Raw genomic sequence first — 26,797 nt, forward strand, 5'->3', positions numbered from 1 at the left:
TCAAGACCAGCCCTGGCCAACATGGTGAAACCCTGTCTCCACCAAAAACAAAAAAAAATTAGCCGGGAATGGTGGCATGTGCCTGTAGTCTCCAGCTACTTGGGAGTCTGAGGCAGGAGAATCGCTCAAATCAGGGAGGCAGAGGTTGCACTGAGCCAAGATCGTGCCACTGCACTCCAGCCTGGGCAACAGAGTGGGGCTCCTTCTCAAAATAAAAGAAAAAAGAGTAGACCAGATGCACCAATAGGAGCTTTGTGTGAGTTCTAAGCATGTAGTGAGTGAAGAGGGCAGATGTCCGTCTAGACTCTTGGCTAGATTGGTCCCAGCAGGGAGTGGTAAGAGTTCAGAAATGATGTCAGAGCAGTAAGAGACTTTGCTTGTACCATCATGTCATCACTTATTCAGACATCCTTCTCTTTCCTTTTCAGTCGGTGGTGCTGAAGACCAAAACGGTATGTAGTTGTTTCTGTTTGGGAATGGGGTTAGGCTCTTTTGTCCTTCCCCTCCTTCAACTTCAATCCCTTTAGCAGTCTAAGCATTCTGAGCATTTGAGCCTCCAGAGAGAGGGTGTGTGGGAAATTCACTGAGAACAGGGGGCCTCTCACTGTCTTTAGAAATTCTCTCTGCTTCCCTGTGCAGGAAGCAGAGTGGAGCATACCTATGACTGATGTGCATGTCCCTGGGCTGCCAGAGCTCAGAAGCCAACATTTGTAACACACTGAAACAGAGAAGGGGTGGCATGTATCACACTCAGTTCATTCTTTAAAATCCTGGTGTGTTAGTTCTGGTTTGGATAGGGAGGGTCTCTGTGTGCACCTTCTGGGGAATTAGGGTGTTTACCAGCTTTTGGTAGTAACCAAAAAGAAAGGGTGGTGACCTGAGACAGCCCTGTTTGTGCAGGGCTGGTAATGGTTACAGCTACTCTGGAGCTAACATGCTTTACTCTCTGGGCACAAGCTATGTAGCTCACCTTGGCCGCCATTCACCAAAGACCACCACTGGGCCTTCAGGTACTTGCAGAACACATTACAGAACTCCTGACCCTCTCTGAGAACATTCTAAAATATCCTATACATTTTCAAAAGCCTCAAGGGTATACGGCTGTGAACTCCCTCCCAAGAGAGAACGTTCTTAGAGTAGTAGTATTGGAGTAGCCTGCAAAGCATTTTAAAACTATTTCAGAAGACTTCCCAAATTTGTTATTTAGTAAAATGGCTTTTTGCTCAGAATGGGCAGAGTTTTATGTCTGATTACTTCTCATCAGACATAAAAAACAGTTGAGCTTTTCTCATTTCCCCAAAACCAGACCTACCCCATCCTCCCCTTGTACCAAGATTAGGCTGATCTACTTGGTGCTTTCCTTTCTTTTTCTGATTCTCTGGGAGAATGCTGACAACTGAGTTAATGTGTTTATTGTTATTCCTGGGGCAATAATTGAAACAATCTATAAATTATTCCCACTCATCTTAGGTATTTGTATAATCTGCAAACCTTCCCTGTTAGGGCCAACAGCACCTCAAAAAAGGCAAATAGGTTTCACTCCCTTTCACATCCAGCCTACCTCCTAGGGGGAAGTATTTCTTGACTTATTGAATAGTCCAGAAAAGAGAAAGTACAGATGCAATAAGGGAGAATTCCTCTGTGGGGTGGCTAAGCTCCAGATGATAGAGGTGACTGGTATGAGATCAGTTCCTTTTTATGGGTACCTACTTCAGGGTACAATTTAAGAAATGTTGGAGATGGCTGGGCTTTTGAACATGGTTTTTTTCTGTGGGTCAGCTCAACTAGGATACTGGTCCTGCCCACTATATGCTGCTACTGACACAAGCCAGTTAACATTTATTGAGAACTCTGTGCACTCAGCAGTTGATACCGTCTGGATAGTTTCTACTCTTAGGGCACTTAGGCGGAAGGCCATTCTAGAGCAGGAGCTGTGGGGCCAGCCTGCCTGGGTTTGAATCCTGGCTCCTCAACTTAGCAGCTATGTGCCCTTGGGCAAGCCACTTTACCCCAGTTGGCCTCATCTATAAAAGAGTAATGAGAGGTCCTACTGGTCCTACTTGATAGTTTTTGTGAGGCTTCAGTGAGTTAATACATGCAAAGCTCTCAGGACCCTGCCTGGCACATGGTAAGCATTCAGTAAATGTGGGATGTTTTCATTCCCTTGGGAAGATGTTCATTCATCAGACACTTAATGAGTACCTACCATGCGACTGCCATTGGGGGCTTCAAAGATGAATATCTAACCTCAGAGCATGGAAAAAATGGCAAGCATATAATTGTAAAAATTGAATATGTTGAATTAAAGAGCTCATAGTCTACTGGGGGAGTAAGTAGGCAAACTCAAAATTTTAATCCAATGTTATAAGCAGTCATGGACGTATAAAAAAGTTCTGTGGGGGTGGAAAGAAAGGAGCAATAATCTCTGCAAGCTTCTCCACCAGGAAGTTTCCTGAGGAAGCCTGGGAGTAGTCTGTGAGATAGCAGAGGGCTTCCCCATGATCCTTGACTTTATTAAATGGAGGATATGTTTATAGATACGGCTTGTGATCCTTAGTGAAACATTCACCACAGTTCCATTTCTATCTAAGCTTTTCTGAACCAGTTTTATCTTTTTAGCATGTTCTGCCTCAGGGGATAATGAGTCTCTAAGTGCCACTCACTCAATCACTATATTACAGCCTCAACGGTCTGAAAATAATTTAAGTTTTGAGAACTTTGGCTTAGTTCTCATGTTCTGGGATGGTGCTGATCCAGAAGTACTATACTTTTCAAATCTATACCTGTTGGAGGGGAGAAGGTGTGGATTAAACAAGTAACCAGAGTTGGTTATTGAGGAAATGTTTCCTTGGAGGAGCTCTATTTGAGGGAAGCATGTGCACTAGGAGTTTGTTCACAATGTACCTGTTACTTCCCACCTCCTTCCCCCAATCACCCCTATACACTTAGACATTCTCCTCACTGCTCTGCCCCTTTTCTTCTGCCCTGTTTGTACAGGGGGAACAGTACCACCAGGCTTGGAGGAGAACCTGTGTAAGATCTGCATGGACTCACCCATTGACTGTGTTCTGCTGGAGTGTGGCCATATGGTAACCTGTACCAAGTGTGGCAAGCGCATGAATGAATGCCCCATCTGCCGGCAGTATGTAATCCGAGCTGTGCATGTCTTCCGGTCCTGAGGGCTTGCATTGGTTTCTTCAGTGCCTTACAGGGAAATAGCCTGGGGTGTCTGGGCTCAGGGTTGGCCAGCTTGCAGAAGGGCAAGCTACTAGAAGAAACATTGCAGTGTTCCCAAGACCAGGGCAAGCAAGATGCCATGTCACCCCTGAGAGTGCCTGTCTTACCACAGGGGTGTACCCCTTGGCTGGAAAAGCCCTAGGCCAGTGGGAATTTGTACAAATTACATGGGTATGTTCTTGATTTAGTAATCTTGGAGTGATTATGGTAACTGATGAACAGAGAACTTAACAGAACCTGGATCCTGTCTTCCTCCCTGAACCTGGACAGTTTCACCCCTCCTCCTGTACCCAACCCATCCCCTAGAGATGCTTGCCTATGTGTTTCATCAATCAGAAGTCCTCCTCCTTAGCACATTTGGATTTAAATTTCTAGTCTCTCCAGCTTTCTGTGCTTTAACTATCTTTGCTAAAGTCTCTTGCTACATTGCCTAAAATCCATTTGTTTCTCTGGAACAAAAATGTTAGTTTACCAGACCGATAGTGGTCCTTAGGACAGGAGTTAGACCAGTAAACTTATCTCTGGTGAGAAATGAAGCACAAATGCTACAGAAAACTTTCCAAATTGTTAAGAACTGCTTCTTTAATTGCTGGGATTGGAAGCTGTTGGTCTCCTGACCTGGAGCCAACAAAACATCAGGCTCCCAAACTGCTGGGAAATTCCAGTTTCTGTCTGCAAGGGATGGTGTGTGGATAATCTCTGTTGCTGCTTCTCTTGGGACCTGATTTGCACCGTCCTTAGTTTATGGAGAAAGGGAAAGCACTGGGTGGAAGCAGTGGCCTTCTGCTTAACTTTGGCTTGGTTTTTGAGCTTTTTCCCAACTAGCAGAAGTCTTAAACCACTTTCCCCTGAAAATGAAATTTATCCCTTACCCATGGTAGTTTTAAATTTGGTCTCATTGAAGAAACAGACTTAGGCAAAGAGCCTGTGCTCTTCTCTGGCCAGACTTCTCTTGAAGTTCCTGGAGAGCAAACATGTAAGACAGAGTACCTCAGAGCTTCCAGCAGGTACTGAATGAGACTGGATTCTGTTGTGAGCCAACAGTTCAAGTCTTTATTTCCCAGGTTGGTGGGGAGTGAGGAGACCCTACTTTCATTTCCTTTCCTAGCCTACTGATTTATGGGGGCAGGTCGGGGGAAAGCATTTTTTTTTCTTTTTTTGAGACAGAGTCTCCCTGTCGCCCAGACTGGAGTGCAGTGACATGGTCTTGGCTCATTGCAACCTCTACCTCCTGGGTTCAAGCAGTTTTCCTGTCTCAGCATCCCAAGTAGCTGGGATTACAGGTGCCCACCACCTGTGATGCCTGGCTAATTTTTGTATTTTTAGTAGAGACGGGGTTTCACTATGTTGACCAGGGTGGTCTCGAACTCCTGACCATGTGATCTGCCCGCCTCAGCCTCCCAAAGTGCTGGGATTATACGCATGAGCCACCCTGCCCAGCAGAAGAAAGCATTTTTTAGGCTTTTTAGGAAGGACCATACAATGAGTAGGTGATGTTTTTGAGCCCTCACGGTCTTTACATCCCTAGAGGAGCTGGAGGGCTTAAGAGTGTGCTGGAGAAGTGTGACCAAGCACAAAACACATTATCAGGAGAGCAGAGTGTTTTCTCATTACCAATGGATGAACTATGCAAACCCTAAATGCATTGGCAGACAGCCCCCACCCCTTACCCCTCCCATGCAGCTGAAAAATCCAAGACTAGAATCAATCATGATTCTAGATAGCAGAGAGAAACCTCTAAAGGGACTTATTATATTAGTACAGACATATTTATGTTTTCCTTCCATCATCAACGCTAAACCCCTTTGGAGGAGTGAAGTAACTGCATTAAGTAGTTGTCAGCTGAACACTTGGTCACTTACTTCAACATCGTACAAAGTCCTGGATGATTTGATTCTGAACCACAGCCTTTGTAGGAGTTGGGGGAATCAGATTTGCTCATGAATACATCCCTTTTCACTTTTCTCATGGGCAGTAAATACTATAGTTTACAATGCCTACCAATTTAGCAAAGGATAATTCATTCAGCTACTCAATTTCTCTGTGAAACAGGTCTATGTATGTGCTACTCAGTTAAAATCTAGTAGCAACTTAAAGGCAGAAGCTGGCTCTCTATTTACAACCTGCTTTCTCTGCTGAAGCCTTACCTCCTCCTCAGTTTCCCTCCTGGACACAAACCGGTAATAATATACTGATAGCTGGTTAGGAACCTCAGTAAGAATTAAAACTGAGGTCATTTACCATTTTGGAGAAAGAACTTGCCTTTAAATCTTTTATCCCATTTTGGTGAAGGTTTCCATTTAGGAAAAAAGGTGTCAAACCACTCTGATTTTTTTTTTGTATCATTTTTATTACACCAAATAAAAGTTGGGAGTTCCAAGATCCCCTTCCAGTTAATATTTAACCAAGGTCTAAAATTTGATTTTTTTAAATCTTTGAATCCTCCCTCCTGCCCTTCATGGATCCTTGGTTTTAATTATCATGGAAACATCTAATTCTTACAGTTATTCCATGGCTTTTGCTGTGATTGCTCTGAGATTTCAGTTAAGACTTGTTTCAAAAGACAGCTGACTGGTTCACAATACCTTGGAATAGCTGGATCCAAACTAATCAGAATAAGCTGTACAGGAACTAGTGCTCAATATACATTGTATAAATTTGTGGAAATCTCTTGGATGTGAATTGTTACTACAAGTGGCTTATATTAAGATTTTCTCAGACTTACTTGGAGGTTAAAGCAAACCCAAATGTGTATTATTTTGTTACAGAGCTCTGCTTTATAATTTTGTAATAAAGTTTCAATACAGATCCCTGTCCTGTCTGGTGTGAGGATATCAGAGGTTGACAGACTGACAAAAGAGCCTGACAGTGGCACATGCTATAATCCTAACACTTTAGTAGGAGGCCAAGGTGGGAAGATTGCTTGAGCTCAGGAGTTTGAGACCAGCCTGGGCAATGTAGTGAGACCCCGTCTCTACTTTAAAAAAAAAACCAAAAAACACAAAACCCAGAAAACAAAAAATCAGTGTGCATGGTACATGTGGGTAGTCCCAACTACTTAGGAGGCTGAAGTGGGAGGATCAGTTGAGCCAGGAGATCGAAGCTGCAGTGAGCTATGATCGCCACTGTACTCCAGCCAGGGCGAGACCCTATATCAAAAAAAAAAAAAAAAAAAAAAAAAAAAAGAAAAAAGACAAAATAACTGATAAACCACATGCTAATCCCAGGCCATGTGTACATGTGGGTCCAGGCTGGAGAGGGCACATGTGCACATGGCCTGGGATTATTAGCCTGTGGTTGGGCCAAGTGACCTTGGTCAAGATGATCAGTGTTGTAACTTTCCCAAGACCACAAATGTAATATGTGGAAGAGGCCATGGAACAGCCTAGAAGAGAATGAGAGCTGGGCAGGAAAAGGACGAATCCCAAGACCAACTGGATATGGATCTAAAAGAGATGGGACCTAAAGATCTGAAATGGAAAGGAATCTGAAGACAGCTAGTATGCCCAGTTAGGTCTTCAGGTTACCCTGGGAGATAAAGCCTTTGGATACAGCTGTAGTACAGTTGGAGTATGGCTCAGAAAAGGGTGGCCCAGGCTGGGTGCCGTGGCTCACACCTGTAATCCCTACACTTTGGGAGGCCGAGACAGGTGGATGACTTGAGGCCAGGAGTTTGAGACTGGTCTGGCCAACATGGCGAAACACTGTCTTTACTAAAAATACAAAAACTTAGCTGCTATGTGCCTGTTAGTCTCAGCTACTTGAAAGGCTGAGGTATGAGAATCACTTCTGAACCCGGGAAATAGAGGTTGCAGTGAGCTGAGATTGCACCACTGCACTCCAGCCTGGATGACAGAGCACTCTATTAAAAAAAATAATAAGTTGGCCCAGCCTGTGGCAGACTGCTCTGTGTCCACAGGCTCGTACAAACCTCCCTAACGAGGAGCCCAAGGAGCAGGAAAAAGACTCCTGAGAATGCAGTCCCTGGGAGAACAAGATTATGTGCCCATCTGCTCTGTGACTGAGAAGAGAAAGGAATCTTGCCAAAAGGGTATAGGATCGAGGATGAGCCACAACACTTTGCCAACACTGCCCTAGGCAGCTGACCTGTTCAGTGCCCAGTGATGACCTCTGCCTGATGCCAGCCAGCAGCATGTAAAGGTTCAGAAGAGGGAGGCCTCCAGCATTCTGCTGGAGAGATTTGATGATGATGTTGAGGGTTGCATTGAAAAACATGAAAGAAATACATGAAAGGATACAAAATATTATATACAGTCAGATCTCAGCATCAAAGCCTGGAAGGAAATACATAAAAAACCACTGACACTGAAATGGTGATAGGTAACAGAGTAAGGCTGAGAAGGGACAAGATGATCATCTGCAGCCAGCAGAGCCCTTTCCTGTGAGGGTGCACTCTGGTGTAAGCAAAGAGTAAGGGCAAATGGGGCTGGGTCCAGGTTGGAGAGGGCAGTGCCTTTGTCAGGATCCTAAGGAGACAGCCTTGTTCTGCTGCCCTGTCCAGTTCCTTGGCCTGAGGAGGCTGAAGAGGGAAATGTAGGTCAGTGCTCAAAGGAGGAGCAGCTTTTTGTTTCCATACAGGACAGAATAAAAAGAGTATCTTATTCCTAATACTGAAGCCAGGCTGAGTGGTGCCTATTCAAAAATACCAAATGTCCTGGGCTAGAGTCAGGAAAGTACCCCCCTCTGCACTGCTGCCCCTACTCTCCTAACACACATTTTAAACAGTAGGTGAAAGCCAAAGTCAATCAGATCAAAGGTGGCCTCCAAGCTAACTGGCAAACATCCCCTAGGAGAGTATTAGCTTAGTTGGGTTCACTGGTGGTGGGGATGGGGGGACACAGTGGTCCTTGATCTTATAGGCCCAGAGCCTGCTAATTTGTTCATAAGGAGAGAACTGACTCTCAAGAGCTGGCAGGACTGGGACATGGAAGAGCCTGCACTCAGAGTGGAGTGTTAGCTGGAACATGCACACCTGCAATTGAGGGTTCTAAAGTTATAAGCTAGGGCCCCCTCTCCCAGGTAGGGTCTGGACATTCACACCAGTCTGGGTAACTATGTGCTAGGCTCTGAGCTAAGTGTTTTACATAATGTATCTGAGGACATTAGGACAACCCTATGATTTAGGTGCAGTGGCTATCCCCCTTCTACTTGGAGGGACTGAGGCTTAGATGTTACGTAACTTGCCTAAGTAAGTTAGAGCCATTAAGTTTCAGGACTCAATTTAAACTTCATCTACACCTGCACTGTCCAATGTGGTAGTCACTAGCAACATGTGATCATTTGAATTTGAATTAAAATGAGAACCTCAATTTCTTAGTTGTTTATCTTGGGCTTCTTAGTTGTGCTAGCTTCATTTTCAATTGCTCAGCAGTTGTCTGTGGCTAGTTTGGTTGGACAGTGCAGATTCATGGATATTTCCAGTGCTGCAAAAAGTTCTATTGAACAGCACTTGTCTACACTTAATCGTCTTCCTTTTGTTCTTCAAATAAATCAGCTTCAGGCAGCACAGAACCTATTCTCCATACACAGGAGGTTGTATGGATCTGTTATTTATTAGGTGTGGATTTTTATTTTTTATTTTTTCTTTTTTAGATATGCAGTATATTTTCTTTAAGAAATGAAAAACTAAGAAGAAAATGCCACTCAACATTGTTGGTATATCAATAGGTCAGCAGGAAAAAAATTCTGTGATAAACTTGTCTCTCTGATACCAAGAAGAAATTCTAGTCCAAGCTTCAATATACTTCCTGTTTTTTTTTTCCACTATGTATTTCTTTTATAGCTGCTCTTCATTCTTTCCCACATTTCATATTAGAGGATTGGTACAGGCTTTAAAACTTAATTGACAGGAGCAAATCCAGTATCCACTGATTTCTTCTCAAAAGGCACTCTAACCCGGCAGTTTCATTCTCATGAAAACTCTAGCCATGAAAAAACTCAATAGGACACAGACGCATCCAATGAATAGCAGAAGAAATCTACTGAGTTTTGGGATATTTGGTGCATTTAATCGGTCCAGGATTATAAAAGCTAAACTTCCCATTGTAAACAGGAAGCTGGATGCAAGTCCTTCCGTAATATACTGTCCATTTACTCTGTAGGCCAAGAAAGTTACTGGCCTCTGATGCCCACGTTTATCAGCCAACACTTGGAGGTTCAACAATAACATAGTAATTATTTCTCCAGTCACAAGGAAGACGCCACCACCAGAGCAGACACAATCATGGCTGACAGCATGTGCATCCAGGGTGGCTTCTTCAACTTCAGGTTGGGACATTCGAGCACTAAGAACTGGACACAGTACAAAGTCTCCATGTTGGTGGCAGCAAGGGCTATTCTTGGCCTCAAGCCCCACGTGGATTTTTATTCTAAAAAAGCAGTTTTGTTTCCAGGTTTTGGGGCAAATCATCTTGGAGCCCTCTATCCCTCCAGAGGAGTGGCCCAAATAACCTCCCGTTTCTTCATAAAGGCCCCATTTTCCTACCTGATCCTAGTCCCCTCCCTTCAAACTGGGGATCCTCACCCTGTAATAGGAGAACACAGAGAAGAAAGTCACAAAAGTTCATTTCGTTTTCTTTCACATGAGGGTTTGTTCCTGGCAAAGGGTGCTAGGCTGAATACAAGTTTTGCTAAATAGAAGCATTTCTGAGGGTAGTTTTTTTTTTAAGATGGAGTTTGGAGTTTCGCTCTTGTTACCCAAGCTGGAGTGCAATGGCGCGATCTCGGCTCACCGCAACCTCCGCCTCCTGGGTTCAGGCAATTCTCCTGCCTCAGCCTCCTGAGTAGCTGGGATTACAGGCACGCGCCACCATGCCCAGCTAATTTTTTGTATTTTTAGTAGAGACGGGGTTTCACCATGTTGACCGGGATGGTCTCGATCTCTTGACCTCGTGATCCACCTGCATTGGCCTCCCAAAGTGCTGGGATTACAGGCGTGAGCCACTGCACCCGGCTGAGGGCAGTTTTTAAAATACAACTTTAAATAAGCCTGGAAGTACAAAGGGGGAGGCAAGCAGGGGAAAGAAGGCTTTGTGGACAGAGCTGCTCAGCCTTTACTCCTTAATCTCTAGGGAAATTATTGGGGGTGTAGGTAGGGAAAGGACAAAGATAACTGCAAGATATTTTATTTATAAAAAAGGTAATTAAGCTGCTTTTCAAAGAAAACAAAAAGATGGCAAAACCAGCACCCAGACCTGAAAGATCTATTTAAACCAGCAAGAGAAACTGACTTCAGCTGTGGCATCCACAGCACAACTAATTCCTGGTCAAGAAGAGACTGTGGAGAACTGGTGGGTTTGGGAGAAGCAAGCCCATTCCCCCTATCCTGTGTCTACCTGCCTCCAGCCTGCACCCAGTCCAGCAGTATGGTAAAGGAGAGTATGGCCTGAAGGGAGAGGGAAGACAGCAAACCTAGCAGGGAGCTACCAGTCTCCGTTTCCGGATACATGCCCAAATCCACTCTGGGGAGACCTGCTGGGCTGAAGGGGTCTTGTCCCTGCTACACAGCACATGCGTGGCTGAGGCCATATCAAATTCCTGTACCAGGTCCCCGTCGAATGCCACAAAGTAGCGTCTGAGACGGCTGAAGTCTGGTGTGGAGGGCGGCAAGTACAGCCGCACCCCTGTGAAGATATCCAGTAGCACCTGCAAATGCAGAGGGGTCAGGGTGGGGTCAGAGCTAAACTGGGTACAGATGGGTCTTCACCCAGATGAGCACAGGACAGAATAAGGAGGGAGCCTAGAGTTAGGACACAAGCAGTGGAGCTTACTGGAGTAACATGCATCAATACTCCCACCCCTCCAGTCACTCCAAATTATATAGGACTGACACGCCCCTCCATCCCTGCCTAGGGGAAGAGGGGATGGGCCTCAACATCTGGGACCTGGAGATGGGAAGAGTACATGTGTATAAGAGCCAGCCAGCCATGGTGGGCAGGCAGAGCTGGCTCTGACTCAGCACCCCCAGACTCTCATATCCGCTGAGACCAAGCAGTCTACTCTGTATAACCTGCTAGACTGAGGGGTCAGGAGTCCTGCTTACTACTCTCAATGGGTTCAAGGACTTCAGGCAGGGAAGAGAGATGGGAAATGTTTCTACAGGTCTGTTGGGGACCGAGTTCAGGCCTTGAGTTGTCAGACTTCTATGTTTACTCTTGGATGGCAGTGGGGAGAGTGGGGGTGCAATGACATGGTGTAGATCATATGTTTACTTCTCTCTTTTTTTTTTTTTTTTAAGATGGGGTTTCACCATGATGGCCAGGCTGGTTTTGAACTCCTGACTTCAGGTGATCTACCCACCTCAGCCTCCCAAAGTGCTAGGATTACAGGCGTGAGCCACCGCGTCCCACCATATGTTTACTTCTCTATCTGCCCTTTGAGCCATCACCTCCCCCAGAGTTGAGCCAGTACTAAACCTAGTTCTTGGCATTAGAAAGTGCTCAAAAGAGGCTGGGCGTGGTGGTGGCTCAGGCCCGTAATCTCAGCACTTCGGGAGGCCAAGGCAGGTGGATCACTTGAGGTCAGGAGTTTGAGATCACCCTGAGCAACATGGTGAAACCCTGTAAAAATACAAAAATTAGCCGGGCATGGTGGCACATACCTGTAGTCCCAGCTACTTGGGAGGCTGAGGCAGGAGAATCGCTTGAACCCGGGAGGCAGAGGTTGCAGTGAGCCAAAACTGCACCACTGCCCTCTAGCCTGGGTGACAGAGTGAGATTGTCTCAAAAAAAAAAAAAAAAAAAAAAAAAAATGCTCAAGAGGTGTTGCTAAACCCAAGACTGACAAGTGAGTGTAAAAGGGAAAAGGCTCCTCAGGTGGGAGGAGAGTCACCAAGCCAGTGCCCTCTCCCTATCTCCTTGCTCGCTGGACCTGTTTCCACCCAGACCACAAACTCACACTGCCGCATTCCCACACCCAGACTGCGCTTTCCCCTTTAATGTAAACTTTGACTTGGGGCCAGTAGCTGAGTGAGTCCCTGCAGTCTCTCCTTGCTAGGCTGAGCTGTTCTATCTCCTGCCTGCTGGCACAGTTCTCCTTCCTCTCTGCTTGCTGGCTGGCCGCCTCTGCAAGGCAACAAGAGGACACAGGGTGAGCAGCAGCACGGCTGACCATGCCCCAACAGAGGAGCAGCTGCAGGCAGTGAAGAGGTTTAACCAATGTTCTCCAAACACCTTTGCTCATCCTTTTTCAAACCTCTTGTGCAGAGGGTTGGGAACACAACCTGGGCCAAACTGGCCCACCTATGTGTTGCTGTTTTTACTCTCACCTTTGTTTGGCACAGGGTCTCATCAGCAGCTTTCCGCTTCTCCCCCACTTTCACTGGAGACTTCATGGCCAGCTTCTCTCCCACCGTCACAGGGGAAGGCTTTGCAGTGAGCATGTTGCCTGCAGAACAGAGAGGAAGCTGGGCTTGGTGGTGCACACTTATGGTCCCAGCTACTCAGGAGGCTGAGGTAGGAGGATCACTTGAACCCAGGAGTTCGAGGCTGTAGTGAGCTATGGTTGTGCCACTGCACTCCAGCCTGGATGACAGTGTGAGACCCTGTCTCTAAAAAACTTAAGATACAAAAGAACTAAGAGGGTAGGGATTGCTGATAATGCTCCCTGAAGTGAGGGGCAGTAATGGGAAGGGCCAGGGCCTTTCTCTGCTATGAGCATTGGTGAGAGAGGAGGTAAGAGTTATCAGCTAAGCCCTTTAGCTCAAAGGTGGCTTATCCCCGGTCAGACTGGCTGTCCCCAGGGTATTGCTCCATTCAGGTTTGCTGAGCAGATACAGGGTGCCCAGCAGAATGGTCTCTGGCCCATGGCTGGACACACACCAGGAATGCAGTCCATGTCCGCTACAGTGGATATAGATAATCATGAGATCTTAGGGCTGGAATGTGAGAGACTGGGTCCCTGCCCTTGGATCTCTGCCCCTCACACCACCCTCTTCATCATCCCAGCCCCCTCCCTATCCTTACCGCCTTTGCTGTTGGAGTTACTCAGCTTCCCTTCTGCTTTCTTGGTACTGGCATAAGGCTTGCTGGGGGAGGCGCTGGGAGCCTTGTGGGACACTGAAGACCCCGAGGGACCCTTATTCTCTTCACTGCTACCCCCTGTAGTGGAGCTCCCTTCATCTCCAGCCATTACAGTGAAGTCTGCTTTCTCCTTGGACAGCTGGTACAGTTCCTGAGGCAGGGAGGGACAACATCAGAGGGTTTCATTGTCTTCCCAGACTATGGCCTCAGAGGTGGTATGTGTGATGTATTTTAGGCACATGTGGGAACAGAGATACGAGAAAGATAAAGAGCAAAGAAAGGGAGTTGGCTCCCTTGGTACTATTTCAAAGTATGGCCCTATAGCCTGAGTAATCAGGGCACCCCTCAACAGGAGAAATAGGAGCTCCTCCCTCAACAGGAGCAAACTCTCACTCCCCAGACCAAGGGCTGCTCCATGGGGCCTGATGAATGCAAGGTTCCTTACTCAGAGATGGAGGAAGAAGGAGGTCTAGTGCTGTGCCCCTGGCCCAGCAGCAGTTTGGTTTCCCTCTCTAATTGTCCTCCTTGCTCTGCCTCAGGGGAATGGGAGAAAGGAGAAGACAGAGGACATACGAATGGTCCAGATGGCCAAGGCTCCAAGGCCTAGACAGTGGGGTGGAGAAGACACATATAGCCTAAGAGCTGCTACCTTCAGTTGAGGAAGGTTAGTGGCAGATTTCCAGTCCTTATCATCTCGGATTCGGGTGCAGCGAGGGAATCGGATGGAGATCCCGTCAGCTGTGTGAGCCTCCGATTTGGAGAATTCAGCCCCTGTGATCTCCCACACGGCAGCTTTCTGTCAGGAGTAAGCCAGCAAGTCATCACTGGTTAAGAAGATAGTATCAGTGGTTGGGTGCGGTGGCTCATGCCTGTAACCCCAGCACTTTGGGAAGCTGAGGTGGGCAGATTATTGAGGTCAGGAGTTCGAGACCAGCCTGGTCAACATGGCACAACCCCATCTCTACGAAAAATACAAAAATTAGCCAGGCATAGTGGTGCACACCTGTAGACCTCACTACTCAGAAGGCTGAGGTATGAGAATCTCTTGAACCTGGAAGGCAGAGGTTGCAGTGAGCCGAGATCTTGCCACTGCTCTCCAGAGCGAGACTGTCTCAGAAAAAAAAAGTGAAGCAAGTATTGGCTGGGCGCAGTCGCTCTTGCCTGTAATCCTAGCATTTTGGGAGGCCGAGGTGGGTGGATCACCTGAGGTCAGGGGCTTGAGACCAGCCTGGCCAACATGGTAAAACCTCATCTCCACTAAAAATACAACAATTAGCCGGGTGTGGAGGCACACCCCTGTAATCGCAGCTACTTGGGAGACGGAGGTGGGAGAACTGCTTGAACCTGGGGAGGTGGAGGCTGCAGTGAGCTAAGATCTCGCCACTGCACTCCAGTCTGGACGACAGAGTGAGACCCTGTCAAAAAAAAAAAAGTATCTCCCAACCAGCTAGAAGCAATGCAGAACAGTTAAAACCAAAAACCAGCTAACAGCTGGGAAACTTGGTTCCTGGTTCTGCTGCTGCTGCTGGATAACCTTAGAGTAGTCCTGTTTGTTCTCTGGATCTCTTTCTTGGTCAGTACAAGAAGGGATTGGGCCAGGATGTTTCCAGAACACACTCTTTGTGCTGAGGGAACAGGTACTCTCTTCCCTCTTTTCTTAAAGCAATTGTATCACAGAGAAAACTCCGCAGAGTTAGCTGGTTGTCACTGTGCCTATCACTTGGATGGACATCCAGATCCCCATCCCTGGGTGGACTTTCATGGAGGTGAGATGGCTTCTCTGTGGCACTAGAGAACCTGTAAACTAATCCTATGGGCTGGAGGACCCCAAACCACTGGGTTGATACCTTTGGGTCTGGGACGATGAAGTCAGGATAGTAGATCTTGTTGACCTTCAGCCAGCTGGGTATTTTGCTGGGGTCCTAGAGGAGAAAAGATGCTGTTCTCAAACTGGAACAAGGCTTAAATCCCTTCTCTTGGTAATGAGAGTATAAGAAGCCACTTAAACAGCTGACCCTTGAGCCATGTGATCCTCCCAGGCCAGAGCGGTATGACATAGAGGCATGCAAGCCATTTTCCACAAGGAAGGTACTCAGATTTTAAGGCCTAATCCTGCTCCCCTGGGCAAGCTGCAACCCTCCTTTGTGGAGAGACAGATAAATACCTGTAGTCCCCAAAGCACAGCCTCTATCTCAGTGCTGATGGCCAGTCCAGAGGCCAGGGCCAACTATGTCCCTTTCTCACCTTGCTGATCTTCACCATGTCTAGTTCCTTCTGAAGGCGGGCAAGTGTGGCATCGTCATGGCCTCCTGCACACTTGGTGACTGTGCACCACTTCTGGCTGCCGGGGTCGTAGCAGCCCATGAGGAAGATTGACATCATGCCACCTGGGAGGGGAGTGTGAGATAAGTGTGGGTTGGAGGAGCCATCTCTGCCAGCCCCACGAGCCGAGCCCAAGAGAGGCAGCTCAGGGCCAGATACAGGACCTAGGTCTCAGTCATTAGAGTGCCAGTTTAACTCTTGGAGCTACCTCTTACTAGCTGTGTAATTTTAACCTTTATAAACCCCAATTTCCTCTCCCGTAAATTAGGGATAATCACACCCAACATGCTGGGCTCTGGAGCATTGAACTGTGTTGGACACATGACAGACTGCTTAAAAGTATTAGTTCCTCCGACTCCAGCTTCTTCTCCAGTCGGGAAAGATATTTTCCCTAAGAAGAAAGCTGTCACGTCCTGAAGAAATAATTAGTTGTAAGCTTCCTTCTGCCAGGCTAACCTAGTACTCTATTCTGACTTTTCCCTACCCAAGTTAACAGCTCTCGGATTATGTCGCTACCTGAGGTGACTCAGGCCAGCTTGGGGCCCTAGATCCCAGGACTTCAGAAGTCATGACTGGCCATGCTGCCAAATCAAGCCAGTAAGATCAAGGCCAGCCTGTACCTCAAGCGGTCCCTTTTAAAACAGTAGCACCCCAGGGGCCAGAGGCCATCCTGACCTTTGCTCCCTTGCCCATAGAAGGCCCCAAGGACCACCAGGTCAGCTGTGTCAGCCATGGCCCCCTCATTCAAATAGTCTTTCTTCACTTTCAGCCAGTGCCGCTTCCCAGGCTCATATGTACCCTGAGGGGAAGCAAAAGAGAGACCACAGAGTAGAAAGGCAACTCCATGAGGATGGGTTCACCCCTTCACTGCTACACACCAGATCTAGCCCAGTGCCCCTCCCTCTGGAGAAGAGCCCCCAGGTTCCAGGCACTATAGGAGACACACAAACCTGTCCTCCAGATGCAGGACAGATTGCCCAGACCCTGGAAAGGATCCCCCAGCAGCCACCCCAACCATTGCAGACTGCCACCGCCATCTCCTGGTCAGGGCTGGAAAGGCTCAGGGGAGAGGGCTGCGAGTAAGTGAACAGGAGAGCAAGGGGGGCCCCCTTACCTTCACATCCTTCAGCACCAGCCCCTCCAATCCCTCCCGGATCACCCGGGTTATCATGTCAGCCAAGTCTGAAGCTTTCTGAGGGACAAGAGAGATGCTGAAGTTGGTGTGAGGTGGCAAGTGAGTGAGTGGGGGCTGTTCCTTTTCACATACTAGTGAAGTGCCCACTGAAAACACCCTTACTTGAATATAAGGGACAAAGGGTTAGAAAGCAGGGAGTTTCATCCCAACCAGAGGGCTGCTATGGCTTTGAAACACTGAGAGGGCTTACCTAGGAAGGATTTCCATGCCCTACCCTTCTGGGTGAAGACTAGCAGACAACATATACAAGAGTCAAAGGCAAATGTCATCAAGAGTCTCCATAAGACATTAAGATTTATTCTTCTGGTTGCACTTGACCCAAGGAGTTCTCTGCTCTGCTTTCAAACTTCTAGGACATTGCCTAGGGTAGGGTCTTCACTTACTGTGACTCGTTTCATTTCTGAGAACATGATCCGGTTTGGAATTTCAACCATGTTCTCATGAAGAAACTTCCGCCGCTCACACAGAGGCCTGAGAACAGGAGAGCTGAGGTTAGACCAGGATCCTCCCACCCTTATTAGGAATTTTAAGGAAGGAAGGGGCACAATGATAAAACTGCTGCTTCAAGAAAGGATTTGCCATGGATCAAAGACCTCATGTGTAACAGTTCTGCTGTCAAGGGCTACAAGGGCTCCATTGTGACTGAAGATGGACAGTTGTGAGCTGTGGCACAGAGCCAGTTCAGAGTTGTAGTTCCTATTTCTACTTCATGGAGCGAGCCAAGGGAAAGCTGGCCTCTAGCCCAGATTGTATAAATTCTGGTCCCATTTGAAAAATGACTCCAACTCTCATTTTTCATCCCCTGCATCCTGCTTTACCCCAACCCCAAGGAGAGCTGGTCCTATGTAGGCAGGCTGAGACAGGCCTCAAGACCCAAACCCCAAGTCCTACCCCCACCAATTCTTTCCCTCTCTCCTTCCTTCTCCCTCCCCAATCAAGGATGTGGCTACTGCAGGAGGAACAGGGGTAGAGATACATTTCTAAGTGAGGAAAGGGCTGATACTGGTTTCTCAGGCCCAAGCATATGGATGCAGCTAAGTCAAGACTGCTAATTCTCTCCAAGATGGTCCCACCCATAGCCTCCCCTATAATCAGCAGCTTACTGTTGTCAGTCTCTTCTGAAATCAAAACCTCTGAGCTGAAAACCATCTGCCTTATGCCCCTAGGGGTGCCAATGGAGAAATAAACTGAAACCCCACTATGCTCAAAGTCTATTTCTCTGTAAAAATCCATATTACTTTGTAGAGAAACTTCTTTGGGGGTTTGAGTTTCTTCTGTGACTCATTCAGAGATGAGATGGAGTCAACACATAGGCTTTTTTTTTTTTTACCCTTAGCCCCACCCCTCACATAGGCTCTTCTTACACCAAATAGGGAGCTGATCATGTAGCAATTGTGCTTCCTCTCAGCTCCCTCTTGCCATTGCCTCTGGCAAGCTCTTGAGCACAAACACATGTGCCAGCTGCTTCCCGGGACCCTCCTCTCCAGCCTGAAGCCCCCCTCCCTCCCCACTCAGGGAAACAGATTCCTGGCAGTTTTTGGGTTTAAAGACGTAAGCCAACTCACCTGTCCATCAAGCTGACATCATTAAAGTAGATACAATCAAAAACAAACAGGCAGACATTGGCATCCTGGAAGGCCGCTTTCTGTAAAGGAAAATGAGGTATTAGGTATATGAAGGACAAAAGTCAGAGGGCATGAAAAAATAAGGAGTACTAATCCACTTCTGGAGGCACCCTGAAGCACCGGATAAAAAAGTCCTATTTCTGCTCTGAAGCCCCCTAGGCCATAAGGGCACTAAGCAGATAGTGCTAAATGGAAACCAATCCAATTATAAGTTGGTTCCCAATACCAGTCCCTTTTTAGGAGCAAAACAAGACAAAAAACCAAACCAGAAAGAGGTCAGAAGGGAAGAATAAGCCCCACACTAAGTGATATTTCCTTTTTCAGACTGCAGCGTGCACACACATGTACATACTCACACTCATTCATTCTTGCACATATGGCCTGAGGCAGTACCTTGTGCACTCCCAGAGTCCCAAAGGGCAGTGGTTTCCCTGTCTTGTTGTCAATCAGAAGCACCTCAGAGTCCAGGATCATGCTTTGGCCCCCAGGAAAAGCCTGGGGGATGTAGTCCTTAAAGTGGACCACCTGAAAGCAGAAGGGGAGCTTTGGTGAGGGATGACATGGCAGCAGGGACCCAAAACCATGCCATGGAGAGCAAAGGCCAGGCCCCAGACGAAATACAAAACAACATATGGAAGGCCCAGCTAATGTGCAAAACATGCTAGGCCTTGCGAGCCACCTAGACAACAGGAAGAGGCCATCTGTTTCAGTACTTCTGTCCACGCCCAGGAAGAGGTCAGCCCATGCTGAGTTACTTTCTATGGGCTGTAGAGAAGGCACAATTTTGGAGGAAAATGGATGAAACAGAGAGTAAACCTGTTCTGGAGGAGGAGGAAGAAGGATGGGTGGGCAGAGATTAGTGCCTATTGCAGAAGATATGTGACTATCAGGCTAAGGATTGGATTAGGGGAGAACAGACCGCTTGAAAACAGAAAGGTAGAAATGAATCCCCTCAGGTACAGCAAGGAAACTTGAGCAGTGTCTTCTCTGAGTGGGAGCCCTGAACCAATAGCCATCACTACCCAGGATGCTTAGAGCAGGAACAGGAAAGGCTAGCATATTCATGCCATTCTCCTTCAATCCCTAATCTAGCCCTTTAAGAACCCAGACCACAGGAGAGGCAAGGGATGAGTGAACATAAGGGAAAGTTAAGGAAAGGACTAAATCTGGAAAAGTGTGCTCAGATTTCTTCCTGGGTCACAGATGGTGTCTATTTAACACCAACCTCACCAGAAGCAGCTCCTCAGTGATTTTCTAGTGTTTCACAGAACAAGTGAACCTGCACTAAAGCTCCACAATGAGGCCACTGCTTAGCTCTCCTCTTGAACACATGAAACAAATGGCCTGACTGCTTTGTCCCCAGTGCTCCAGCAGGAAGGCAAGGCTGAGGTAAGCACAGGGGCCACATAGCACATCCTCCTGAACCCCCTAGGGCTCTGAAAAACTGAGTCTGAGTTAGGAAAGAAAAGGATAGCAGGGACAGGAATTCCATCTGCTTACAAGCTACTGGAGCCAGATGTTTCAGCTGCTTTTCCCTGAAGACACCCCCAAAGGCTCACAGTATCCTTGGGAGTTGAGAGGGCTAAGGAATAAGGTTCCAAATGTCACCCCTGAGTAGAGCAGGAACCTAGCCTCCTAGATGTCCCCATGAGACTGTGTTTACACCAGAATGTAACTGATGGCCAGAACTTTTGTCCATCTTTTCCACTGCTATATCCCCACTAGTTGTAGCAGTTGGTAAGCATCTGATAAATAATTGTTGAACAAATTAATGAATGACAGCCCAATAGCCTGTTGTATATAATAAGCCTTAGTCTAGCTCACAGGGAGCACCTGGGACATGGGAACACAAAAGACACACAGCAACTCACCAACTGAGCTCACTGTCCCAGTATCACTGTGGGCAAAAGAAGTTATCACTGGCTGGATGCAGTGGCTCATGCCTATAATCCCAGCACTTTGGGAGGCTGAGGCAGGTGGATCACCTGAGGTCAGGAGTTGAAGACCAGCCTGGCCAACATGGTGAAACCCTGTCTCTACTACAAATAAAAAAATTAACTGGACATGGTGGTTCATGCCTGTAGTCCCAGCTACTCAGGAAGCTGAAGCAGGAGAATCACTTGAACCTGGGAGGCAGAGGTTGCACTGAACCAAGATTGTGCCACTGCACTCCAGCCTTGGGTGAGAGTGAGACCCTGTCTCAAAAAAAAAAAAAAGGAAAGAAGTATCATTGTCCCAGGGAGCTCTATGCTCACTAACCCAAGTCAGAACTCTTTCGCTTTCCCTGCTGAGCAGCCCTTCATTATTGGAAAATTCCAAAAATGAATAAACGAATGAATGAATTAATTCATTCAACGAATAAAAAAGAAACCCTTATTGTGTACCATAGCTGGAATGGCTGTGAGACTCTGGTCCTGAGATTCTTAGAGGCAGAAAGGAGAAAGGCGGTCCTGGCGGAAAGGAAGGGGCTCATACCTTGTGAGGCAGGACGGGTTTGAGACTGCGGCTGAAGTAGCTGAAGTGGTCCCCGTTCTTATGCACTTGGACTCGCTCTCCATCATACTTGATCTCAGAGAACATGCCATTGGGACACTTCTTCATTGCATACTCAATGGACTTGCAGGCCTCCGCCTTGGGGTGGGGAAAACAAAGCCTGGAGACTTTCAGTGAGGGGCTGCTCAGCAGCGATAGCCAAAGACCTTGCAATTGGGTTAGTCAGGACAGGACCTGGGTCCCCACAACTTATGCTCAGGGAAGGCTGTCGAAGAGGTGATGGGAATTGAAAGGGCTGGGCAATGTTGCATTCTGCCTATAAAATAAATAATCACCAGAGCTGACACAGGAGCTTGCATTTTGAGGAATATGAATGCTATTCGTTGTACAACAAGTAAAAGCCCAATGAAACAAGATTTAATTTTTTTTCTCAATAAGTCAGGCTCTTGCAGGGCCTCTGGCAATATTAAATACGTCAGTTATCCCAGTAAAAGAGGTATGTGAAGCTAAGGTTAAAGAGTGCAGGTGACAGTGAGGCTGGCAGGGTGAGTGATCAGGGATCCCTATGACAGGATTTCCAGATACTGGAGTGCTCACTTACATACCTGTGCTAGCCTAACTCAAACAATAGCTACCATTTTGGGAGTACTTCATCTACATAATCTCATTCATTTCTAATGTGACATCTTATGTGACAAATACGGTTTCCAGTTTTTGATAAAACTGAAGCTTAGAGATATTAAGTGCTTGCCTAAGTTACATAGCTAGTAAAAGGCAAGAATGAGATTTGGATCTAGGCCCACCTCTAAAACCTGTGTGGTTAACCACTAAGCTATATAACCCATGCCAGTCTTTAAATGACAAGCTGTAGAACAGACTCCCAGAGGCATTTGTATAAAAGTCAGAAAGGCCACTACTGCAGGTGGCCACAGTCCCATCTGCAGGATGGAGATCTCACTGTTTTGGTGCTGGCTATCCCACATTCCTAGCAGGGAGAGAACATTTCCCTATCTCAAACATAAAACTCTAAACCAAGGCTTTAGTATGACACATAAGACGGTTTTGAAAAAATCACCATGTATCACTGGAAAATCCAAAGGATCTCACAGTAGGCATGGCAGCATATGTGGTGGGTCCTGTCACACAGGAAAATGACGCTGGAAAGGAAATCCCATTTCTTGTGAAATGAGCAGAGGCCCAAGATGATGTCGGTCAGAGTTAGCCTTCATTTCTATTTGTCCACCCTCTTCCCGAGTCACCCCATCACAGGAAGCCTGGCTCTGCTACCAACTCTCAGATGTACTTTGCAGTAGGTCACAGAATCTCAGGGGTTACTTAATACATCCATCTGTCTTCAGTTAAGATAACAGATAAACCATTCTAGGGCGATGCCTCAGTCTCAGACATCATCCACAAAGGAGACTGAAAGACAAGAGAGGCTAAGTCACTCATCTAAGATTCTTCAGCTTCTTGGTGGCATGGCTCGGCCTACAGCTCAGGTCTTTCCACTAGATCCTCTGTCTTCTCCTTTGCCTTCACTTCCTACTGAGAAATGCCCCCTTGCACCTCCATCTTCCTTCCCCAAGCTCCTCCAGTCAACTTGCAAGAGCTCTCAATACTGATACCCTATCAGATCTCAGCCAGAAGGATGTGAAACTTGGAGGCATGGAGAGCAGGGGCAGGGCAGCACTCCTCACCAGCATGGGCTGCACAGGTGTCATCAGTGAGGCCTGGACGCTCAGAGCTCGTCTCTGGCCTGGCTTCTTCTCCATCTCGTGCTCATTGCGAAGGACCCGCTCCACGACATCCTGCAGGTTGCGTGAGGCTTTGAAGGCTTCATAGGCATTGGGATCAAGGGCGTCTAACCTGCCACAGGGTACAGGAGCATGGAAACAAAACCACTGCCTTTGTTTGACTCCATGGTTTTGGACAGCAATCTGTCCTCACAGGAGAAATCCTAATCTATAGGGAAGGGGCTATGTTCTACTGTCTAAAGACTTTCACAGGAGAGAAAACTCTTAGAAAATTCAGCTCTTTTGAGATTCAGCTCTATGTGGATGCTGCCTTAACAAGCAGGGGGCTGGAGTAGGCAAGAGACTCATACTATACTCACTGAACATATTTCACACTTCAACTGTAACAACTCTGTGAGAAAGGTACTGTTATCTACATTTTATACAGGATAAAATGAACGCAGAGACAGGTCAAGTGAGGGATCAGGATCCCACAGAAAGTAAGAAGGTGGAATGGGGATTCAAATCCTCAGGACTCAAAACTCCTGACACCAGTTGGGAACAAACGAAGCTAACGAACGACAGCTCAGGCTGTCAGAGGAGCTGCTACTTACACATGTTTTGCACCTGAGTTCATCTTCAGATCATGTTTGATCAACCTGATGATGCATTTAAGGTCATTGGCTGTACACCTAGGGGGATGAGGCACATTTAACTTGGTCTCGAAGAGCCCTGGAATCCCAAGGGAACCTTCCCTTCCCAAGAGATTCCATCTCTCTATGTCCATCCCCATTGGGCATGGTTTGACGGAGGGAGCTCCCCCACCTGGAGGCAATGTCCTGCAGGGCCTGTTGCTGCTCATCCTCCTTGGTGAGCTTGGACAGCCGCAGAAGGAACTCATCCACTTCCTGGATGGTAAGGAGGCTCTTGGCAGCTGGGGGAAAAGACTTGCTCTGCTCAAAGAAGACTCTGATTGTCTCTGACACGTCACCCTGTCTCCAAAAACCAAAATGCCACTGCTGCAACCCTAGGGTGGCCAAGTGTATCCCCTAAAACCCAGGACTGAAGATTAATCAAGAAATTTCAATCATAGCTGCTTATCCCAACTCAACATATCTAGCCTGCTTCTTAGCAACACTAGCCCATCCACATTTCCTAGAAGGGTATGTCTGTCTACCATACAAGGTGCCAACCTGCCCTAGCTGAGAAAAGATACAATAACTAATCTAGTGCTGAGCTAATTTGATTCCTGCTTAAGAATTTGAACTAGAGACATATATGGTCATCAGATAATGGGGGTGCTTGGATGGAAATTTTCCATGATACCAAGGCTAGAGTCATGTACCAAGGCTAGAGTCATGAACAAACCTAAAGCTTGGTAAGCCCAAGTTATGGGAGAAAACAAGCAAGAAAAAAGAGAGTCCAGAATAAGAGCCCCAGGAGAGACAGGGGGACAAGTCTCAAATTCTGACTTTTGAGAACCAGGCCTTTGTGGTTCAGCAGCGGTATGGTTTCCGTCCTCAGAAACTTACGAAATTAACAGCTATAGCCTCACATTCAACTCCCCCAATAACGGAAGCTTGCTCAAATGGGTTTCAGTTTCCTAAAACAGTATGTATCCCAACCAGAAAAAAAAGAGGCTGCAGGTGCCTAGCTTGGCAAATGCAGCCTACCCTCCCTCCCCTTCCTCTGACCTGCTCTAGGTCCCGTGCCATCTCATCTGGGTTGCAGTTAAAAATGCGACTGAAAAGCTTCACAATCTGCTTATCATTCAAGTTGTAAACACTCTTAACGACTCCTGGCAGCAGCAGCTTCACTGTTAGGTACACATCACCGTGGAAACCATCTGGAGACAGAAGAAAGGAACGCTTCTTGAGAAACAGAACTTAAACAAATAAATATATAAACTCAAAGAAGGCTGGGCAAGGTGGCTCACACCTGTAATCTCAGCACTTTGGGAGGCTGAGGCAGGAGAAATGCTTGAGCTCACGAGTTTGACATCAGCCTGGGCAACATAGAAAGACTCCATCTCTACAAAAAATTAAAAAATTAGCTGAACATGGTGGCATATGCGTATGGTCCCAGCTACTTGGGAGAAGACAGGAGGATCACTTTAGCCCAGGAGGTCAAGGCTGTAGTGAGCTGTAATCACACCACTGCACTCCAGCCTGGGTGACAGAGCAAGACCCCATCTCACACACAAAAAATTAAATAAAAAAATAGGCAGGGCGCAGTGGCTCACACCTGTAATCCCAGCACTTTGGGAGGCCAAGGTGGGTGGATCACGAGGTCAAGAGATTGAGACCATCCTGGCCAACATGGTGAAACCCCATCTCTATTAAAAATACAAAAATTAGCTGGGTGTGTTGGCACGTGCCTGTAGTCCCAGCTACTTGGGAGGATGAGGCTGGAGAAGCACTTGAACCCAGGAGGAGGAGGTTGCAGTAAGCCAAGATCGTGCCATTGCACTCTAGCCTGGTGACAGATTAAGACTCCATCTCAAAAATAATAAAAATAATAAAATAAAATAAGTAAATAAACTCAGGCTTGGTGTGGTGGCTCATGCTTGTAATCCCAACACTTTAGGAGGTCGAGGTAGGCAGATCACTTGAATCCAGGAGTTAGAGACCAATCTGGGCAAAATGGTGAAACCCCTTCTCTACAAAAAATACAAAAAGTAGCCAGGCATGATGGCACATGACTATAGTCCCAGCTACTTGGGAGGCTGAGGCAGGAAGACTGCTTTACCACAGGAGGTGGAGGTTGCAGTGAGCTGAGATTGCACCAATGCACTCCAGCCTGGGCAACAGTCACATTTTTTGTCTCAATAAATAAATACTGAAAGAAGCAGAGACCAAAACATATCTATATATCACTGCCCATGCTCCTATAGTACCCTGTGCGTATCACTACAGTAGGAGACAGCACAGAGTTCAGAGGCTGGTGGATTGTGTGTCTGCCTCACCTTTAGTCTACAGATGAACTCTCATTGGACAGGGTGGTTACTTTCACTTCACATGCCCAGTGACAAAGACATAACAGATGCTCAGTGACAATTTGTTAGATAAATGAAAGAAACAGTTGGAAGATTCTATTCCACGCTGTGTATATGGTTCACAAAAAACAAATTAAATATGCAAGACAGTAAATTTTCTAACTAGTCAAATAGAATGGGTTCTTCTGGCTTCCTAGGGGCAGACTAAGGGGAAAGGAAGAAAGATGGCAAAGTGCTCTGAGGAAAAACTGAATACATAATTTGTGGAGTACAGTGCAAATGCGAGGCCCCTTGTTCAAAATCATTAAGAATTTCAAGACAGCACTACAGTAAAGCATTAAACCAAGCATGGGACCCTGAGCAACTGTACAGCTCACATGCCCAGGAAGGCAGCCATGGCCTTGAGCTCTTGGAGGAGGAAAAGTCTTAGGATGCTCATGCCACACCTCCTGCTGAGCCTTTCCGCAGGAAGTCCTGGATGATCTGGGTCTTCGTGTTGTAGCTAGAATTATCAGCCACCATGGCGCACAACTTTCGAAACTCCCGTAGCAGACAGTCCTTATGCCTGGGGTCACATTTGCTTGAAGACAGACTTGTCTTACGGGTGGGGCTTGAGGGGGCTTCCCCAGAGGTATTGGGCTTGGCTGCTGGAGAAACAACAGAGATGAATTCATTCGGCCTTTCTGGGAAGAAAGATATTCTGCCAGTACTTTAGCTTCATTTACTCTCCCTGAATAGACCTTTGGGGTAGCTGTCATCAGACCCATCTTAAGATAAAGAAATGGAGGTCAAATAATTTTCCCAAATCTTACAGCTATTAATTAACGGTAAAGGAACAATGTCCTCAGACCCAAGCAAAGGACCAGACTGATGTGCATCTCTTTATGTGAGCACTTCACAAAAGAATAAAGACTGAAGTCATGCAAGAATGATCAGGACCGGCTGGGCCCAGTGGCTCACACCTGTAACCCTAACACTATGGGAGGCAAACACGGGAGGACTGCTTAAGTCCAGGAGTTGGAGACCAGCCTGGGCAACATAGTAAGATCTTGTCTCTACAAATAAATAAATAAAGTGGTCAGAAGGATCTCAGAGCAATTGTAAAGCTGACCTTAGAAAAGCTGGCATGAGAAAGGGGTAAGAAATCAAGGTACATG

At 46.9% G+C, this 26,797-nt stretch overlaps 2 protein-coding genes and 1 pseudogene across 19 annotated transcripts in view; 1 reads left to right on the forward strand and 2 right to left on the reverse strand.

Annotated features, from left to right (window-relative positions):
- The window catches only part of RFFL (ring finger and FYVE like domain containing E3 ubiquitin protein ligase), an 81,543-nt gene extending 75,498 nt beyond the window's left edge, over nucleotides 1-6,045 (forward strand). For all 9 annotated transcript variants that reach the window (XM_012445463.2, XM_064378490.1, XM_064378491.1 and 6 more), the window contains 2 exons: nucleotides 429-452; nucleotides 2,998-6,045. In XM_012445463.2, the coding sequence (XP_012300886.1) occupies nucleotides 429-452; nucleotides 2,998-3,179 (206 nt within the window). In that variant the 3' untranslated portion in view covers nucleotides 3,180-6,045. The remainder of the gene's footprint in view (nucleotides 1-428; nucleotides 453-2,997) is intronic.
- LIG3 (DNA ligase 3) overlaps nucleotides 1-26,797 on the reverse strand; it is a 49,685-nt gene that overhangs the window by 15,087 nt on the left and 7,801 nt on the right. For 2 of the 10 annotated variants that reach the window (XM_064378477.1, XM_064378476.1), the window contains exons 4-22: nucleotides 26,087-26,287; nucleotides 24,584-24,676; nucleotides 24,340-24,491; nucleotides 23,471-23,637; nucleotides 23,260-23,337; nucleotides 22,610-22,778; nucleotides 20,895-21,050; nucleotides 18,813-18,944; nucleotides 18,360-18,439; nucleotides 17,178-17,265; nucleotides 16,714-16,791; nucleotides 16,275-16,398; nucleotides 15,522-15,664; nucleotides 15,125-15,199; nucleotides 13,927-14,073; nucleotides 13,221-13,428; nucleotides 12,524-12,642; nucleotides 10,708-10,902; nucleotides 9,569-9,782 (exon numbers count right to left, since the gene is read on the reverse strand). In XM_064378477.1, coding sequence (XP_064234547.1) covers nucleotides 9,720-9,782; nucleotides 10,708-10,902; nucleotides 12,524-12,642; nucleotides 13,221-13,428; nucleotides 13,927-14,073; nucleotides 15,125-15,199; nucleotides 15,522-15,664; nucleotides 16,275-16,398; nucleotides 16,714-16,791; nucleotides 17,178-17,265; nucleotides 18,360-18,439; nucleotides 18,813-18,944; nucleotides 20,895-21,050; nucleotides 22,610-22,778; nucleotides 23,260-23,337; nucleotides 23,471-23,637; nucleotides 24,340-24,491; nucleotides 24,584-24,676; nucleotides 26,087-26,287 — 2,468 coding nt within the window. In that variant the 3' untranslated portion in view covers nucleotides 9,569-9,719. Of the gene's footprint in view, nucleotides 1-9,568; nucleotides 10,903-12,523; nucleotides 12,643-13,220; nucleotides 13,429-13,926; nucleotides 14,074-15,124; nucleotides 15,200-15,521; nucleotides 15,665-16,274; nucleotides 16,399-16,713; nucleotides 16,792-17,177; nucleotides 17,266-18,359; nucleotides 18,440-18,812; nucleotides 18,945-20,894; nucleotides 21,051-22,609; nucleotides 22,779-23,259; nucleotides 23,338-23,470; nucleotides 23,638-24,339; nucleotides 24,492-24,583; nucleotides 24,677-26,086; nucleotides 26,288-26,797 lie in introns of those variants that run through there. The other 8 variants (XM_064378484.1, XM_064378481.1, XM_064378478.1 and 5 more) reach the window with 7 other exon arrangements.
- On the reverse strand, nucleotides 8,941-9,651 carry LOC105722124 (oligosaccharyltransferase complex subunit OSTC-like; annotated as a pseudogene).

Source organism: Aotus nancymaae, unplaced genomic scaffold (assembly GCF_030222135.1).
Source record: "Aotus nancymaae isolate 86718 unplaced genomic scaffold, 86718_ANA_hifiasm-v0.15.2.pri h1tg000018l, whole genome shotgun sequence".
Classification (NCBI taxonomy): Eukaryota; Metazoa; Chordata; class Mammalia; order Primates; family Aotidae; genus Aotus; species Aotus nancymaae.